The 20,367-nt window shown below is 42.3% G+C and overlaps 1 protein-coding gene across 1 annotated transcript in view; it reads right to left on the minus strand.

Moving 5' to 3' along the window:
* Nucleotides 1–1,200: 1,200 nt before the first annotated feature.
* shox2 (SHOX homeobox 2) overlaps nucleotides 1,201–20,367 on the minus strand; it is a 33,897-nt gene continuing 14,730 nt past the window's right edge. Inside the window, exons 3-5 of the mRNA XM_062976712.1 lie at nucleotides 16,343–16,400; nucleotides 15,770–15,858; nucleotides 1,201–6,257 (exon numbers count right to left, since the gene is read on the minus strand). Coding sequence (XP_062832782.1) covers nucleotides 5,961–6,257; nucleotides 15,770–15,858; nucleotides 16,343–16,400 — 444 coding nt within the window. The 3' untranslated portion in view covers nucleotides 1,201–5,960. The remainder of the gene's footprint in view (nucleotides 6,258–15,769; nucleotides 15,859–16,342; nucleotides 16,401–20,367) is intronic.

The following is a 20,367-nucleotide window of genomic DNA, read 5'->3' on the forward strand; positions in this document are numbered from 1 at the left end:
GCAGGGCTGTTTATTAATAAAGTGCGTAAAATTGTGTTTTCTAGTAAATAATTCAAATTATTTTCATCACCTTTCTTCTTTTACTCCCTCCCAAGAGAGCATTCAGATGAGATTCTGTCCCCCAAAAAATCACATTTTTAAGAATGTTGATCAAAGGAATTACGGACTTTGATAGATCAATATGTTGTCCAAGGCTTTCATGGTCAGAATCACTGGGCTGCTGTGAGTTTTCTGGGCTGTATGGTCATGTTCCAGAAGTATTTTCTCCTGACGTTTCGCTTGCATCTATGGCTGGCATTCTCAGAGGTTGTGAGATCTATTGAAGCTAGGCAAGAGGGATTTACATATCTGTGGAAAGACCCACAACAAATGCTACGTTCAGCAAAGGATAAGAGGGATCCTCTCACCTCTGCAGGAGTCTACCGTATCCTATGCAGCTGTGGACAAGTCTACATAGGGAACACCAAACGTAGCATTGTCCAAACACGAATCAAGGAACATGAAAGGCACTGCAGTCTGATTCAACCAGAGAATCCAGCCATAGCAGGGCACTTGATGGACCAACCTGGATACAGCATATTATTTAAGAACACAGAAATGCTGGACCACTCTCACAACCAACATGTCAGGCTAAATAGAGAAATCATTGAAATCCACAAGGATGGGGACAATTTCAACAGAAAGGAGGAAACCATGAAAATGAACATAATCTGGCTACCAGTATTAAAAAAAACTCTAAAATCCAGGACAGTGAATAAAGAGCAACACTCTGAAAACAGGGGAATTCCAGACAGAAAACAATCAAGGTCAACTAAAACTTCCTAACAAAGGATTCCCCCCAGGCAGGAATCAGCCAGCCCTTGAAGCTGCAAGGCCATTAAATGCTCATCAAGGTGGCCAATTACCCTGGACCTTCTACAGATATATAAACCCCTCTTTCCTAGTTTTCAACAGACCTCACAACCTCTGAGGATGCCTGCCATAGATGCAGGCGAAACGTCAGGAGAGAATGCTTCTGGAATTTGGCCATACAGGCCGGAAAATTCACAGCAACCCATTCGATAGATCAGTTACCCTTTCAAATATTCAGCCAGGAATCAGTCAAACTCAATAAGGATTTAGCAGTAGAAAAAGAAAAGAAAGACGACAATCCCAAGTAAGTATGTAGTGGAAGAAGGGAATAAAGAAATATGGAAAAAGTAGAATGGCACTACTGATTTAATAGGAACAGAAGTTGTGCGAAAACCATCGGCTAAAACTTTACTCTCTTTCTTTTTTCTTTCATTCAATAGATTGCAAAGTGTTTTTTTTTATTCATAACTTGGCACTTCTTGAAACGGGTGGCGTCAACAATGAGTGAATCAAAAAAGCGAAGCAAACCTGAGTGGAACAAAATAGATCGTGCTGACAACAACATGTATAGAAATGAAGGAACCGCATATTATTTTCCCCTCCGACTTTTTTTTTCTTCCTTCCCTCTCCCCTCCCCCCTCCCCCAATAACTTAAAATACACTAGAAAAAATACCGTCAATATAAATAATTTTTTGTCTGGTTTTGTTTTCATGGAGAACAAATAATTACAAAGCTCTGTTCCTAGCAGAGTTCGACTTGCAAAGATATCCCTCTCCTCCTTTCTTCCCTCCTTTTTATTTTCCTCCCATTTACTTGGCAAAAAAGAAAGCGTCTGGCTGTGGAAGGCTTTGTAGTTCTCTGTGCCTTTTGGAAAAAAAGATATATAGATATTTTATATTGCAAGGTTACACCTTTAAGAGCCTGGGTGGAAAAAATCGACAGAACTGTGTCAACCCTTGGATCCTCATCGCTCAAATAAACATGTTTGTAAATATTCACATCCTTTTCAAACATAATATACATCATATTTCCTTTGTATTCTGGACGGGTATTATGAAGCGGTGGACGATAGGACAAGGTTGATCCTGAACAAAGAGAGAAAATGAGAAGTTTGTTTGAACCAGTCCCCAAAAGGCTCTCAAAAGCTGGAAGCCCTGAGTACAAGTGATGTAGATTTAATGTGTTGTCGAAGGCTTTCATGGCCGGAATCACTGGGTTGCTGTGAGTTTTCCGGGCTGTATGGTCATGTTCCAGAAGCATTCTCTCCTGACGTCTTGCCCACATCTATGGCAGGCATCCTCAGAGGTTGGGAGATCTCTTGGAAACTAGGCAAGTGGGGTTTATATTTCTGTGAAAAGTCCAGGTTCGGAGAAAGCACTCTTGTCTGTTGGAGGCAAGTGTGGATGTTGCAATTACCTTGATTAGCATTTGATGGCCTTACAGTTTCAAAGTCTGACTGCTTCCTGCCTGGGGGAATCCCTTATTGGGAAGTGTTAACTGGCCCTCATTGATTCATGTCTGGAATTCCTGTTTTCAGAGTGTTGTTCTTTATTTACTGTCCTGATTGTAGAGGGTTTTTTAAAAAAAAAAATACTGGTAGCCAGATTTTGTTCATTTTCATGGGATTTCCTCCTTTCTGTTGAAATCGTCCACATGCTTCTGGATTTTAATGCCTTCTCTGTGTAGTCTGACATGGTAGTTGCTAGAATGGTCCAACATTTCTTCTCTGGAGAAATCAGCCATAGAAGGGCACTTGATAACTCAACCTGGACACAGCATATTATTTGAGAACATAGAAATGCTGGACCACTCTAGCAACCACCACGTCAGACTACACAGAGAAGCCCATGAAATCCATGAGCATGTGGACAATTTCAACAGAAAGGAGGAACCCATGAAAATGAACAAAACCTGGCTACCACTATTAAAAAAAACTCTAAAATCAGGACAGTAAATAAAGAACAACACTCAGAAAACAGAGGAATTACTGACCTGAATCAATCAGGGGCAGCTAACACCTCAGAACAAAGGATTCCCCCAGGCAGGAAGAATCCAGACATTGAAGCTGAAAGGCTATTCAATGCTAATCAAGCTGGCCAATTGCAACATTAACACTTGCCTGAAACAGACAAGAGTTATTTCTCCCACCTTTGAATTTCCTTATATAGATATATAAACCCCTCTTTCCTAGTTTTCAACAGACCTCACAAACTGAGGATGCCTGTAATAGATGCAGGCGAAACGTCAGCTGGAACATGGCCATACAGCCCGGAAAACTCACAGCAACCCATGTAGATTTACATCGACATTGTAATCTGAATGCAGTTACTCACCATTTGAACTGCCAGGGCTCAATGCTATGGAATCCTGGGATTTGCAGTTTGGTGAGGCACCAGTCCTCTTTGGCAGAGAAGGCTGAAGGCCTTGTAAAACTACATCTCCCTGGATTCCATCGCATCAAGCCCTGACAGTGACAGTAGTATCAAATTGCATTCATTCTACATTGTAGACGCACCCCAAGGAATATAAATCAATGGGATATTATCCCGGATTGATTGGTGCTTATAGTCCATACAGGGATGGGAATCGCGTGATCTCTCAGCTGTTGTTGGACTACAAGGACCAGCAGGCCTGCTCAGCAGTCAAGGTGGGTTTCTAGGGGTTATATAGTGAGCCCTTGGTATTCGCGGTTGGGGGGGGGGGGGTTGGTTCCCAAATCCGCAGATGCTCAAGTCCTATTACATACATTGGCGGAGTAAAATGGCACCCCTTGAAATGACAAAATCAAGATTGGTTTTTTGTATTTTAAAAAAGTTTTCAAGTCGTGGATGTTGGAATTCCCTAGGTTTCCTGCCTGATTCGCAGCCCTGCTCAATTGGAAGCCGAAGTCCAATCCCAGGTAAGAAACAGAAGGCGAGAAGTCACCAACAAATCTCTCTTTCTCATGACCAACTAGAATTTTACAGCCAGGACTTGTATTAAAATGCCAGATCTATAGGTCCTAAACCTATTGACTCTTAGATGTCTGCATCCAATAGGATTTCTTGGAGAGTAAACATTCAGAGGCTAGCAGACATTAATGTTGTTTAATGTGTTGTCGAAGGCTTTCATGGTCGGAATCAGTGGGTTGCTGTGAGTTTTCCGGGCTGTGTGGCCATGTTCCAGAAACATTCTTTCCTAACGTTTCGCCTGCATCTATGGCAGGCATTCTCACAGGTTGTGAGGTATGTTGGAAACTAGTCAAGTGGGGTTTATATATCTGTGAAATAATGTCCAAGATGGGAGAAAGAAATCTTGTCTGTTAGAGGCAGGTGTAAATGTTTCAATTGGCCACCTTGGTTAGCATTGAATAGCCTTTCAGCTTCAAGGTTTGGCTGCTTACTGCCTTTAGTGTTACAATCAGGACACTAAATAAAGAACACCACTCAGAAAACAGAAGAATTCCAGATATGAATCAATCAGGGACGGCTAGCACCTCCCAACAAAGGATTCCCCCAGCCAGTAAGCAGCCAGACCTTGGAACTGAAAGGCTATTCAATGCTAACCAAGATAGCCAACTGAAACATTCCCACATACCTCCAACACCCTGGATTTTCCACAGATATATAAACCCCTCTTGCCTAGTTTCCAGCATACCTCACAACCTCTGAGGATGCCTGCCATAGAAGCAGGCAAAACGTCAGGAAAGAATGCTTCTGGAACATGGCCACACAGCCCGGAAAACTCACAGCAACCTAATGCTCTTTAGGTTCTATCAGGGGGCCCTTCCACACAGCCCTATATCCCAGAATATCAAGGCAATAAATCCCATATTTTCTGAGTGTGGACTCAGATAACCCAGTTCAAAGCAGACATTGTAGGATTTTCTGCCCTGATATTCTAGGCTATAGGGCTGTGTGGTAGGGCCCTAGGTTTCACACTCTCCCAGAAAGGAGCTCTGGAGTTGCCTGGTGTGAGCTGAAGTCTCTTCTTCTCCTTGGGTGCATACACACTGTAGAATTAAGACAGTTGGGCACCCCTTGAACTGCCATGGCTCAATGCAGTGGAATCCCGAGGGTTGTAGTTTTACGAACTCCTTAGCTTTCTCTGTCAACGTGTGCTGGTGCCTCTCCAAACTACAACTCCCATGATCCCACAGCATGGAATCATGTCGTGAAAGGGGTGTCAAACTACATGAATTCTGCAGTGCAATTGTGCCTCTTCTCTCTCTTTGGAAAGGGGGTCCTTGAAGCCAGAAAAGTCCATTCGTGATACAGTCGGGTGTATTTTCCCCCTAAAGATTTATGGTGAAGTGCAAAATGATCCGAAGGGACGCCAAGAGAGAAAGAAAATGTTAAAAGGAAACCAGTTAACATGCAGATCGGACCTCTACTAAGACGAGTCACCCGATCAGTTCTCCATATCAATATTGGAAGAGGAAGAAGCAGGGGTTTGTCATCCTTCTCCTTATGTTTCAATGATTCCGCCCTCCCCACCCTTCCCCGCCTCCATTTTTGTATAATTTTTGTTCATTTTTTTTTTTAGAAAAAACCCTCTTCTTTCCTTCTCATCTCTGCTTGTTTGCCCAGTCTGTGAAAACTCAAGTGATCGGATGCGACGCGTGAAAAGGAGGCCCGCCTCTCTTATCAAACTCCTCGTATTAAAGTGAACTCGGCAGACAAAGGTCAGTTTCAAAACCTGTGAACTTCCCAGCTGCGCGCCTTCTTTCATCTTAATTCTTTTTCAATCAGTCTGTCTCTTCCCTCCGGGGTTCGGCTCGCTTTTCTCCTCCTCTGGGTTCGACTTTTTTCCCTCCCCGTTTCCATTTGAAGAAGAAGAAGAAGAAGAAGAACATTCAAAAGGGCCCCTTCTATTGATCTGAGCGGGTTGGATTGGGTTGGGTGGGATTTGGCGCCCGTGATCAGCACGTGGTGGGTTTTCCCACCTTTTTTTGTCTCTCTCAGTTTTTGAAGTCTTGGAGGACCGGGAAGGAGGGGGGTGGAGAGGGAGCCCCTTGAAGGGAGTCAAGGGGGGCCTCTGTTCAGGGGGCACAGCCAAGTCTTGGGGGGCAACCCTCCCCCCTCTCCACCCTCGGGATTGCAACGTGCCCAGCGGGGCAGGGGACCAGTCACAGGCCCAGGGCGGCCGCATGCTTTTTGGCTTTGAGTCTGAGGTCTGCGATGCTGGAGTTCTTGCTGGTGGTCTTGGCCGCTGCTGCTGCCGCCACCACCGAGGCGGCCGAGGCGGACTCTGCGGCCAAAGTGGCCAAAGGGAGGCCGAAGGGTGGCGCCGGGAACATCATGTAGGGCGCGTGGGCGGCCAGGTGCGGGTGGAGGTGATGGTGCGCGTGGGCCGCCACCGCGCTGTCCAGCTGCAGCTGCGCCTGCACCTGAAAGGACAAGGGCGTCATGTTGCAATGACTATCCTAAAAGGGGTGCGACAAGAGTGGGGAGAAAGACAAGAGCATTAACACCGCCACCTCTGGACCCTTCCACATTATTGCACTATGCCGTTATAGCGCTATGATTCCACTTTAAATGCCTTTCACCGCTTTGTAAATGCAATACTATTACTTCTTTGATATTTTCCCCAGGTTGCTTGATGATGATGATGATGATGATGATGATGATGATGATGATGATGATGATGATAATAATAAACAACTTTATTTCTATGCCTCCCTATCTCCCCAGAGGGACTCAGGGCAGATTCCAAACATAAAAGGCAAACATTCAATGCCCAAACACAATAACAATACTCCCATAATAACAAAAATTAACAACCCAATGTCAAACATCCAACAGAAGCATCAATTTCCCAGTTCCTTGGGGGCAAGATGTCTATTGAGCTGATGGGGCAAACATGGCACGGATAGGGTGATAGCTATTAATCAGAGGTATAATGGTAGTATTACCATCTACTCCTACTCCTACTCCTACTCCTCGTAAGCCAATGAGTAAAGTTGTCTTCAGCTGTTTCTTGAAGGCGGAAAGGGAGAGGGCCATTTTTAACTCCTTAAGAAAGCAACCAAGGAGAAGGCCCTTTCTCTCATTCCCACCAACCACACTTGGGACAGGGAGTGGGACTGAGAGCAGGGCTTCCTCCAATGAGTGCACTGTCCAAATTGGTCTATAGTGGGAGATGCGGTTCGTCAAATACATTTATTCTTGGTTAACAGAGTCTAGTGTATTTGCATGTGAATAACATTAATAAACTACAACTAAACTACATTAATAAACTACAACTAAACTATTCTGCCAAGATTCCACCTTGATAGCCACATTTCCTTAACAGCCACATTAACAGCTGGTTAAACCACCAGCTGCAATAAATCTTGTCATTCGAGAGGTTGACTGTTCGAAGCCCAGATCAGGGTGACCTCCTGACCTTCAGGCCAGCTTCTACCTATCTAGCGGTTCAAGAGCAAAATGTGAGTAGATAAATAGGGACCGCTTAAAAGCAGGGAGTTATTAAGGCACCCATAAGGAAATGCTAGCAATTTGATCAAAAAAGGAGGAAGTTATGAACAGGGAGATGGCATGAAGCCCCCTCCCCCCCCCACCCCATGGCTGGAACCGAGCACAAGCCAAAGATGGGGGGAAACCTATATATAACTCTATCTATGTTCAATTGTCTGTCTTGTTTGTCTATAAATGGCATTGAATGTTTGCTGCATAGGTATGTTCTGTGATCAGCCCTGAGTCCCCTTCAGGGCGAGAAGGGCAGAATATAAATACTGTAAATAAAGTAAGTAAATAAATCTCCTAAAACTTTGGTCTTTTAAAAGCTTTGGATCTTAGCTCCCAGAATTCATGATTGTTGGGCGCCCTGCCATCATTCCTCAGGACCCTTCCATACTATGCTGTTATAGTTGTAGGCTTCTGCTTTAACTCCTCAGGCTGCATCCTATGAAATCCTGTACTTTGTAATGTAATGTGACTAAGTGCTGCCACCATTACATTTTGAGACATTTCCACACATTATTTTATGTTGCACTTTTATATTGTAATTCCAGTAGATTCTCAGTTAACTGGCACCAATGAGGATTGGTAGATGCCAGATAAATGTAGTCTCTGGTTGCTTGAGAGTCACTATTAATAATAGCCCCCCCCCCCCCATACTATAACATACCATAAACTTTGTATTGACTTGATATTAATATTGATATACAGTAATCAAAGACAAATGTTTAATGTAACACAGTTATACAGAAGCAGCTTTGTGAATGCAATAATGTATTCTTTTTTCATTTTGACCACTTAATTGAGAGTTCTGGCTGCTTAACTTCCAGTGAACTGAGAGTCTACTGTATTTATTTGCATGCAAATGGCCTATGATCTAAACATTAATGAACAACTACAACTACACTTCACTGTTATAGTACTATGATTTCACCTTAACAACCATGTTTCCCAAATGTTGGTCTTCTAGAGGTTCATGATGGTTGGGTGTTGAAGTCCAAGACATTGATGTCATGCCTCAGGACACTTCCACAGTGTACCATTATAGGGTTATGATTCAACTTTGATTGCCGTGTTTCCCAGAGTTTGGTCTTGCAGACTTCACCTCCTAGAGTTCAAGATGGCTGGGAGGTGAAGTCCAAATCACTGAGTCCTGCTACCAGGGGCGGTTCACCCATAAGGCAAATTAGGCGGTTGCCTCAGGCGCGTCGTTTGGGGGCGCAGTTGAGGCAGTCTCCCGCCAGGTCAAGCGGCTGGAGAGCGCACACCCCGCTGCTTCCAGTGAGGTCCCTTGGAAACTAGGCAAGTGGGGTTTATATATATATATGTGGAATGTCAGTCCTTGAGGCAAGTGTGAATGTTGTAAGTGGCCAGCTTGATTAGCATTGAATGGCTTTGCAACTTCAAAGCCTGTCTGCTTCCTGTCTCGGGGAATCCTTTGTTGGGAGGTGTTAGCTGGCCCTGATTGTTTCCTGTCTGGAATTCCTCTGTTTTCTTAGTGGTGTTCTTTATTTACTGTCCTGATTTTAGAGTTTTTTTAATACCAGGGGCCAGATTCCCTTTTGGTAGCCTTTTAATTGTGGATTATCTGCCTTGATATTCTGGGTTATATGGCTGTGTGGAAGGACCCCTCAGTGCTCTTCCACACAGCCATATAACCCAGAATATCAAAGCAGAATAACCCACAATATCTGCTTTGAACTGGGTTATCTGAGTCCACACTGCCCTATATCCCAGTTCAATGTTTGGTGCTAAATTCGCAAATATAGTAATTCCTACATAACATTATCATGTATTGAACTGCTTTTTCTGTCAATTTGTTGTAAAACATGCTGTTTTGGTGCTTAATTTGTAAAATCATAATGTAATTTGATGTTTAATAGGCTTTTCCTTAATCCCTCCTTATTATCCAACATTTTCGCTTATTCAACGCTTTTATTTTTCAGTGATTGGTTTGGGGGGGGGGGGCGCCAAAATTCTGTTTTCTTACACTTGAAAATTACCTAGGGCCGGCCTTGTCTGCCACCATGCTTCAGGACCCTGCCACACTGCATTGTTATAGTGTTATGATCCCTCTTCAACTGCCATGGCTGCATCCTATAGAATCTTGTACTTTGAAATTTGGTGAAGTACTACAACAGTGTTTTCCCTAACTTTGGTCTCCAGATGTTCCTAGCTGCCTCAGGACCCTTCCACACCATGCCATTATAGTGCTATGATTTCCTTTTAACTACCATGTTTCCCAAACTCCAGTCTTCCAGATGTGTTAGACTTCAACTCTCAGAACAAGATATTTCTGCTGAATTTCAAAACAGCTTAAAGACCAAAGTTTGGGAAACATAGTACTAAAAGCTTCCTGGAAGAGAGTGCTACTTGAAAATCCCAAGATTTCATTGGAGGGCCCATAGCAGTCAAAGTGGAGTCACAGTACAATATAGTGAGTCCTTGGTACCTGCTGGGTTTGATTTCAGGACCCCCATGAATATCAAAATATTCAAATCCCAATTAAATACAATGGTGTCCCTAATATAAAATAGCAGAGTTCTTGTCCTTTTTCTGGTTGCAGGAGTAGGAATTGTTCCTGCAACCAGGTAACAAGCAACACCTGCAGAAGTTCTCTCTTCTGCACAACCATTAAAGAGATAGGAGCCCTGTCCAGTTTTCATTCTGGATTGCTGGATTACTAAAAATAGGGAGAGGCCACAGGCAAGGCACACAAGCCTTCCTTGCACTGGATTTAGGTAGAATGTAGGAAAGCTATTTTTGGAGACCCCAACTCTTAAACTCCCCAAATTCTGGATCTAAGACAGGTGGAAATGTTGTGGCCCTCCAGATGTTGTTAGATGGCAATTTCAAACATTCCTCAGCATTGATTATGCTCCCTATGGCAAATTTGGAGCCTCCGTCCAATAACACCTAATCCCTAATTTAGGAAGATCTGTGCTGTGCATACTTAACTGGAACTGAATTTGTGAAGTCTTCACAATCTCTGAGGATGCCTGCCATAGATGTGGGCAAACTGTCAGAGGAGAATGTTTCTGGAACATGGCCATACAGCTCATTCCTAGGATTTCACAGTTTTATTTTGTATCATTTGTTCAGCATGGTCCAAAGTATGTTTATGTGAAGTCAACAAGTAGTTCTGCTAAGCAAGGCTTATTCACTTCAGTTCTCCAACCTTAAATATGTGCAGTACTGCTTAGACATAGTGATCTGTAGTAAAGCTGCCAATCTGCTAAAATGACTTAAACCATTGAAAAAGCAATAAACTCACATTCATAAAAACATTAACCAGCCACAAGAAGAGCAGATGAAATATATAGGAGAGGTCTGGAAGCATTCTCACAGTGAGCTTGTACATAATATCATAGTCTGTGATGCCTTCAGTATGAGAATGCAGTATAACTAGGCTAACAGGATGTGACTCCTATCCAGACCTAAATAGCACTTGTAAAAACATGGAATATTTCCCAGAAAAGGATGACCTAAACACCATTTAGTTTAATCCCAAGCAGACCACAACTCACACTTTGCTGTCTCTCCAGCACAGAAAGGCAATCGAACCTCACTCAGTTCCAGTTCTAACTATATTTCTGTTCCAGGACTGAATACTACCATTGAAAGCTGACTTAAATCTTGACTCCAAAATACATAAAGTACCATCTCTCACCACAGAAGTGGGAAAAGCATGATCTTTAAGTCATGTGACCCTCAAAACTGGTTTTCTTGCCTTTGTCTCCTCCAGAAGCCCCAACAACTCTTTTTCTGCCTACAAAAAATGGTGAAGCTCACATTTTAATTAGGCAGTATGCATAAACACTAGCCAGCCCATTTTGCCCTTCCGCCAGACTTGGACAGATTGAAAATAGTCTGCTTTTCAAACAGGAACAATGGATTTCTAGCCATACCTGACTGGACAACTATTTCAGATTCTGGAGCCCCTCCCCAGTTTACAAAACTGCTCTGGGCCCATAACAATTGCTCTCCCCCATCCAATCATATTTTAAGCATTTCTTTCTCTTTCTGGTTTTATTTAAATTGTGGTTAGCCTGACTCATAGCATGGTAAAATATGTAACCCTCTTGATGCACTATGGCAACAGAGTCAGTGACTCTGTGGCCATGAAAAGCAGGAAAAAAATCGAATGGCCAAAAGTCAGAAATCCTGGGTGTTGAAGTTCAAAACTTCTGGATGACCAACATTTGGGAAACACTGTTTTAGAGCCATAGACAGAGTTATAGAGTTGTAATGGACCTCATGGACCATTTAATCCAATCCCCATTCAGTCAGGATCACTACTTGATACTTCTGCATTGTCCTTAAAAAGACTGCAACCATCACTGCACTGCACCAACATAGCTCTCTGATCTTGTGAATTCTCAATATAAATTAGACTTTAGTTGGACTGGAGGATAGATAACATGGGGATGTACTTCACTGGACGAGTGCTTGATGGGTTTTCAGATACTATCCTTATGAATTAAGTTAGATCCTGCCTTCATTGGACCATCTCACGCCTGCCTGTCAGCTAAAATAGGGAAAATCTGTTTTCTCCTGCCTTATATTTGAAAATACATACCCATTACTTCATGCATTGAGAAAAATTCGTAAGTACTACCGGTAGTAAACTCTTCAGAACCAAACTGAAACAGAATTCTCCCTCATCTCCACCAGACAGATTCAGTACGTACAAATATGCTCTGCATGGATTGGACCAGCTGTGGTAACTTGGGTATGGATAGACATGTACATCCCCTTTGGTTTTCCCCACATTTGAATTGTAGCAACCTTGTACTCTTTCAAACCGGAATATGCAGAAATTTGAGTGCTTCGTTAAATTTATGTATAAACACACTGAGTCATCCAGTTTGAGGTTTGGCATCTGCTTCATGCATACATTAGTTGTAGGAAAAAGGTATCTGGGTCTGGCTGAGGGGCAACATGGACTGCCTAGTTCTATTTTATGCTTAGAGTTATTACTAGCAGGTTTCAAATGCTAACTGGTTGACTTTAAGGATCATAGGGTAATTGACTATGTTCCTTCCGAATTATTTCCCTTCCTTCCCCAAATAACATGGTCTCCTGTTTTCTAATGTGGTTACTTGATATTCTTTCTTCTAAGTTTGACTACATATTTGTGAACACTTTGCTTGACCATCTGTCTCTACCACGAGAAGATGACTGAAGTAATTGCCTTCCTTAAGGTCTAATAAAAATTAAATTAAGGAGCTCCTATATATTATCTTTGTGTGCTTTGGCTACAGTCACACAAGCATTTAAGTTGCAAAAGGCTTATTGACTCCAAGCATCGGTCAAGCCAGTGGAAGTACTTTGTCTTGTTCCCTTCATCTCTGTTCTCTAATGACTGTACACATCGTTGGCTCTTGGTCATTTCTGGCATGACCTTTGTGGTTTTAACAACACCACCAGCTCTGACATTTGGAAAAAAAATGTTGGCTCCAACAAACTACAGTTCCTACTGTTACAATTTTTCCAGGGAAAATCTTCTCTGGAGATAATTCTATTCTTCTTCCTTCATAACACTGAGATTAAAATATCTCATCTTACACATCTCAAAGTCTTTGCATATCTAGTTAGACATATCCACTATGCTTTTTTTATGCACATACCTAAACTCAAGAAGCAATTATTCAGTATTAAAGGATGGACCTATGCAACTCCAAGAACTCTAAGAGACCACTAATGTCAACAAGCCTAGAGTGCACTGCATATTCTTGCATTACGCATATCAAATTCATTAAAGAAGCAGCCATCAGGTTTTTTGGTCCCCTAATGTACTTATTTCAAAATGGGTTAATTAGAAATCTCATCAAAATCAACCTAATAGCAATTATTCAGGCCACTGCAATCGATGGGCTTAAGAGGATGGAGTGTGCTGAGCCAGAGCCAAAACATTTAAAAACAGATTTGAAAGGCTGGCCTCTTCCAACTAATGTGAGCTGTTGAAGATGGAATCTCCAAGAAAAGAAAGGTAATGTCTGGATTTTTCATTCTCCCTTGAAACTGATTTAAGTTCTATATGGCAGCTAGTTTATAAACTCTCCCAGTTCATAAAATCTCCCAAAAATGACTATCTTAGAAGAGAACAAAAACACATCCACGTAGGCACATACATGCAATGATTTCCTGGACTGTGACCAGGATGTAGCTACAAGGAAAGCAAAATGAGAGCATTGCCCCTGCAAATATGAATTCTGATCGCCCCTGAATTTTTCCTTCAGTCATCAAATTCCTAACATTACAGATGGTGAGAGAATGAAAATCACTCAAACGTACAACTCTCATATTTGCTGTGTTTGTATTCCTGGGATAACTTTGCCAGCACCTTTACTTTTGATGTCTTAACATTATTTCTTACTGTTCAACTGAAGTTTTAGGTTACAGCTATGCTAGAAATTGGAAGACTGAAGGAAAATTTCATTAGAGGTGATAGAATTTTTATTTGGAAGGCAATACCTTCATTCCCACCCACCACCCACCCTTTGAACTCTAACACAGTGATAGGGAATAAATGCCATATAAAAGCATGGGACTTCTTTCTGAATCAACAAACATACTATTGTGCAGAGCCTGGCTTCAGTTTCAGGTGACTCCTTAAACAGCTATCCTCTGTATAGTTAGCTGAGAATAAGCCTTGCTGAGTATAGTGTGTGTGTGTGTATAGTCTATAAACAAAGAAACTATCACATGGTTTACTCCAGGGGTCCCCAAACTAAGGCCCGGGGGCCGGATGCGGCCCTCCGAGCTCATTTACCTGGCCCCCGCCCTCAGTTTTATAATATAATATATTGTATATACATATAATATTGATAATAATATTATAATATAATACAATATAACACTAATAATAATACCATATAATAATATTAATTATATAGTCTATATTACATTCGTATAATATTACTAATAATATTACAGTATAGTGGTATAGTTCAATAAAGTAATATATAATGCTAATATTGTGCTATGCTAATAATATAATATATTGTATGTACATATAATTTGTAAGCCACTCTGAGTCCCCTTTGGGGTGAGAAGGGTGTGATACAAATGTAGTAAATAAATGCAGTAAATAAATAAGTAATAAATAAATACATTTTAGACTTAGGCTCACCCAAAGTCTGAAATGACTTGAAGGCACACAACAACAACAACAACAACAACCCTAATTAACTTGACGATCTCATTGGCCAGAAGCAAGAGCACACTTCCCATTGAAATCCTGATAAATGTATGTTGGTTAAAATTATTTTTATTTTTAAATATTGTATTGTTCTTTCATTGTTGTTGTTGTTGTTGTTTTTGCACTACAAATAAGACATGTGCAGTGTGCATCGGAATTTATTTGTATTTTTAAAAAAATGAAAATCCGGCCCCTCAACAGTCTGAAGGATTGTGGACCGGCCCTCGGCTTAAAAAGTTTGAGGACCCCTAGTTTACTCCCTGGGTAAACAGAGGGGAAATGAGCTTCATAAAGACAATCATGTCACAATTCTTGACAACCCATCATATTGTCCCCATTTTTTACTTGTAAATTAATTCTTAGGGGGAGAAATCATATTTCAAAGTTAGGTCCATTTAATAGATCTCCGGTCAGAATAAGATTGCAGTCCTGAGCACATTTACATTCATAGCTTAGAAAAGTTACTTCTTTGGACCTGAGCTCCTGGGAGACTCTGGGAGCTGCAATCAAAAGCACCATCTTCCCAACCTTTACTAACACAAATACCTAAAAATCCTACTGAGCTCAATGAAGCTGCTTTCCAAGAAAGTATGAAAAATGTAGGTTTGGGTTGCAAAATATGTCTATGCTAAGGATCACGGATTGGATTGCAAAACATATCAATGCTAAGGATCATGTTTTTTAATTAATTATATCTTATCCAGCTAGGAATATGGATTATGTCTTGGGGTGCCTATTTAATCCAGAGCACAAATGGCAAGGCAAGGAAAGAAATTGGTGGCATTTCTCAGGCTTACCCTTTTCTCTGCATATTTCTCAGGCTAATTTTTATAGGTAATTATGATCAATAAAGCTCTATAAGGCTTGGATTTGGTGATTCAAGCCTATTAGGACTCAGAAATCACCTGGAAATGGCCTTCTTCTTGGCTATTCCCAGACTTGAAAACTCCATCCCTACAAAGGCCAGGCTGCCTCCATCCTTGCTCTCTTTCCCCAGCAGCTCAATACATTTTTGTTCCAACAGGCCTTTACAAATTGCTGTTTTGAAGGCTCTGCATGTGGGTCTTGATATGCATGTAAAACAATGTAATGTTTAGTATTGTAATGCACAAACCCTGTAACATTTTATATTTATACTTTTATGATGGTGTTTGTATTGCTTTTCACTTATATAGATTTTAATATGTTGTTAGCCTCCCCGAATCCAATTATTGGGAGAGAAGTGGGATATAAATGAACAAAACGACATTGACGACGACAACAACAACTTGCCTGTTGGAAAGGCATCCGCAAAGCGCCAACGTTCACGTAGGGAGCAACTCGGCAGGCTTCAAACTGACTGGCAGCTCCTATGAGAACTCCTGGAGGAAAAGACAAGAAGACAGGACTGAGTTCAGCCCAGAAGGTGAACTTCTGTCTCGCCTCTGGATGCCTCTTCTGCCTGGCAAGCACTGTATCAGACCCTTTTGCTCACAAGTCCTACCTTGTCCAATTTGTCTAATGCTGTGTGTGCTAGGCGCTTTTGCAAAAAATAGCTCCTACTATGGTCTGTAATGGTGTGCTGGGCCCCTTATAGCAGACATGGGCAAACTTGGGCCCTCCAGGTGTTTTGGACATCAACTCCCACCATTCCTAACAGCCTACCGGCTGTTAGGAATGGTGGGAGTTGAAGTCCAAAACACCTGGAGGGCCCAAGTTTGCCTATGCCTGCCTTATAGCCTCGTTTGTTTTACAAAAAACATTATGTTTGCCTTACTATCACATACCATCCACAGACATTACCAATCATTACAAACCATAAACCCGCCACAGACACTAGAAGTCCCGCGCTTCCATGCCACATACCTTTATGTAGCTGATTTTCTTGTTTCCGACATTTGGCTCTTCTGTTCTGAAACCACACCTGGGACAAAGAGGAAGAAAGAAAGAAAGCTCAGTGCGAAGCCGCAGTGGCAGTCAGATCTAACATACCCTCCCTGAATTCTCCGGCTCTGTTTGGCCCTTCTTGGACGCCAAGTGCCATGCGAACTACATCAGAATAGGATCTTCAGACTCAAATCCAACAATATCATATCCTGGTTTAGACCACTAGTTCTTGACTAGGAGAGAAAACTTCCCCGCACCGCATAGTAACTCTTCTACACTGTTCCTAGTAGTTGTCTAGTTGGAATGAGCCAGCCCAGAGTGAGTTTTGAACCAGAACTCGAGGAGAGACAGTTTCAATCTTCTCTCCTCCTTGAAAACCCAGTGAGTGACTTACGCAAAACATATTCTCCGAGTCCTCAACACAAGAAACCTCTGCGTTAACACCTTGCCAAGAAAACCTCACCATAATGTGCCCCAAGTCGGAGATGACGTGAAGACACATAACAAACAACATCTAACTGGAAAGCATTACTATTGGGTTGTTGTGAGTTTTCCCGGACTGTATGGTCATGTTCCACAAGCATTCTCTCCTGATGTTTCGCCCACATCTATGGCAGGCATCCTCAGAGGTTGTGAGGTCTGTTAGAAACTAGTCACGTGGCGTTTATATATCTGTGGAAGGTCCAGGGTGGGAGAAAGAACTCTTGTCTGTTTGAGGCAGGTGTGAATGTTTCAATTGGCCACCTTGATTAGCATTGAATAGCCTTGCAGCTTCAAGGCCTGGCTGCTAACTGCCTGGGGTGAAAACTTTGTTGGGAGCTGTTAGCTGGCCCTGATTGATTCATGTCTGGAATTCTTCTGTTTTCTGAGTAATGTTCTTTATTTACTGTCCTGATTTTAGAGTTTTTTAAAAAAAATACTGGTAGCCAAATTTTGTTCATTTTCGTGGTTTCCTCCTTTCTATTGAAATTGTTCCCCAGGCAGTAAGCAGCCAGACCTTGAAGCTGAAAGGCTATGCAATGCTAATCAAGGCGGACAATTGGAACATTCACACCTGCCTCAAACAGACAAGAGTTCTTTCTCCCACCCTGGACCTTCCACAGATATATAAACCCCAATTGACTAGTTTCCAACAGATCTCATTACCTCTGAGGATGACTGCCATAGATGCAGGCGAAACGTCAGGAAATAATGCTTCTGGAGCATGGCCACACAGCCCGGGAAAACTCACAGCAACCCAGTGATTCTTGCCATGAAAGCCTTCGACAACACATTGAAGGATTCACTATTGCTTCGAGAGACAAGTCCTATTTCCAAGCATGTTTGTAGCTCAACATTTTTGGGCTGACCATTGCTTTACCGTTCCAGGCTTTCTCTCATCTTAACATTCTTAACTCCCACTCTCTCGCCTATAGTGTTATATTTCATATATTAATGATCCCAGTCCTACTTTTTACGCCAATAATTATTTCTCCTTCTAACACTCCATGAAAAAATTCCTATCCGGAATGTATTTTGCTAACATCCTTTCCCCTTTCAGTAGTACTATTGGCTTGAGCCCTGGGTACAGATGGAAAGCCTGCCTGTAAATGCCGAAGCCAGACCTGGTGGTGTTCAAGAGCAACCCGAGGGCGCAGAGACTGCAGCTTCACTTAGAAATCATTAGCAGCAAAATCAATGGGACACTTCCTTCCGAGCAGAAAGGGATCACAGCCGAGCGCTTTTAGGGCTGCAGCCTGCACGCCTTGACCTAGGAGTAAACCCTGTGAAACTGAGGCTGGATCTACACTGCTTTATATCCCAGGATCTAATCCCAGATTATCAGGCAGTGTAGACTCATATAATCCAATTCGAAGCAGATAATTTGGGATCAGAACCTGGACAGTGTAAATCTAGACTTAGTGAGATTTAATATTTAGTACTGTTTGGGCTGTAAATTGCATCCACTGTCTCGAGAAATATTTGTTTACCTGGGGACAGGATGTTGTTTTTGGTGCTGATGCTAAAGGCTGGGCTTCCACCACTGCTTCTTCAAGCCAAGCTAGTACAATAATTCCTGCAACTCTTCAAAGGAAGATTTTTGGACATGCCTTCTGGCATTTGAGCCAGAACCTTACCACCCCTATGGCAGCAGAAATGGCCTATCCTTAAACTAAACTTTCCTTAAAGCCTGTCTTAGTTTGGACTAAGAAAGAGGCGGTTCTAGGAATGCATGGACACTGTAGCATTAATACAGTTTGACCCCACATTAACCGATATGACTTAATGCCAGGGCCGTAGCCAAAAAAAGAATTCGGGGGGGGGGGGGGGTGTTTGAAAATTTCGGGGGGGGGGTTAACCCCTAGCACACACCCCTCCCCGCTACAAACCTGTCAATATCTGCTTGAGATAGTGCCTGGAGGGACTCTTAATGTTTTGTGTCTCATAGACTTAGCATGGGGATTTGGTTAACCAGTTAAAATTCATGAGTAAACCAGGTTTTTTTTATAACCCGAAAAATTTCCGGGGGGGGGGGGGTGTTGAACCCCTATAACCGCCCCTCGCTACAGGCCTGCTTAATGCTATGGAAGCATGGGAGCTGTAGTTTAGTGAGGCCCCTCCACTCTTTGGCAGAGAAGACTAAAGACCTTGTGAAACGACATCTCCCATCTCCGGGGATTCCATAGCATAAAGCCATGTCAATTAAAGTGGTGTCAAACCGCATTTACATACACTCTAGGACAGTGGTTCTCAACCTTCCTACACCTTCCTAATTGTGGTGACCCCCAACCATCAAATTATTTTCGTTGCAACTTCATAACTGTAATTTTGCTACTGTTACGAATGTAATGTAAATATCTGATATGCAGGATGTATTTGGACCAATACATACTGGACCAAATTTGGCACAAATACCTGATAAGCCGAAATTTGAACACTGGTGGGATTGAGGGAACTGATTTTTGTCATTAGGGAGTTGTAGTTGCTGGGATTTATAGTTCACCTACAATCAAAGAGCACTCTGAACTCCACCAACGCTGGAATTGAACCAAACTTGGCACACAGAATTCCCAAGACCAACAGAAAATACTGGAAGGATTTGGTGAGCATTGACCTTGAGTTTTGGAGTTGTAGTTCACCTACATCCGGACTCAAACGATACTGAATCGGGATCAAACTTGGCACGAATACTCAATATGCCCAAATGTGAACACTGGTGGAGTTTGGGGAAAATAGACCTTTAAATTTGGGAGTTGTCGTTGCTGGGATTCATAGTTCACCTATATTCAAAGAGTATTCTGAACCCCAACAACAATAAAATTGGGTCAAACTTCCCACACAGAACCCTCATGACCAACAGAAAATCCGGGAGGGATTTGGGAGGAATTGACAGTAATTTAGGGGAGATGTAGTTCAGCTACATCCGGAGAACACTGTGAACCCAAACAAGGATGAATCTGGACCAAATTTGGCACAAGTAAGTCGAAATTTGAATACTGATGGGGTTGGGGAGGACTGATATTGTCATTTGGGAATTGTGGTTGCTTGGATTTATAGTTAACCTGCAATCAAAGAACACTCTGAACCCAGCCCACAATGGATCTGAACCAAACTTGGGGTGCATCTACATGGTAGAATTAATACTCTTTGACACTACTTTAACTACCATGGTAGAGAAAGTGTGGACTATGATAAAAGGGGCATCTAATCAGAAGTACTCTGTTCTTTTGTTTTCAAAGGACTGATTGGTGGATTGGGGGGGGGGGGGGATTTCCATTTTGAAAACCCACACAAGTAGATCTCAGGAACTTCGATCTGGAGAATTGGAAGAAGGGGGCACAATAGAGGCCCACCGCCTGTTCTGGTTCTTTTTGAATTCCTTTTTCAGCCTGTTTCATCTTTCCCCAGTTAAATCCCCCCAAGGCTCCCCCCCCTCCAAAATCTCACTGCTATCTAATGCTTTTTATATTAAAAAAACTTGTGATAAAGAGGTTTAGATGTTTGCGCAATAAGACCCGAGAAGA

This window comes from Anolis carolinensis, chromosome 3, assembly GCF_035594765.1.
Source record: "Anolis carolinensis isolate JA03-04 chromosome 3, rAnoCar3.1.pri, whole genome shotgun sequence".
Lineage (NCBI taxonomy): Eukaryota > Metazoa > Chordata > Lepidosauria > Squamata > Dactyloidae > Anolis > Anolis carolinensis.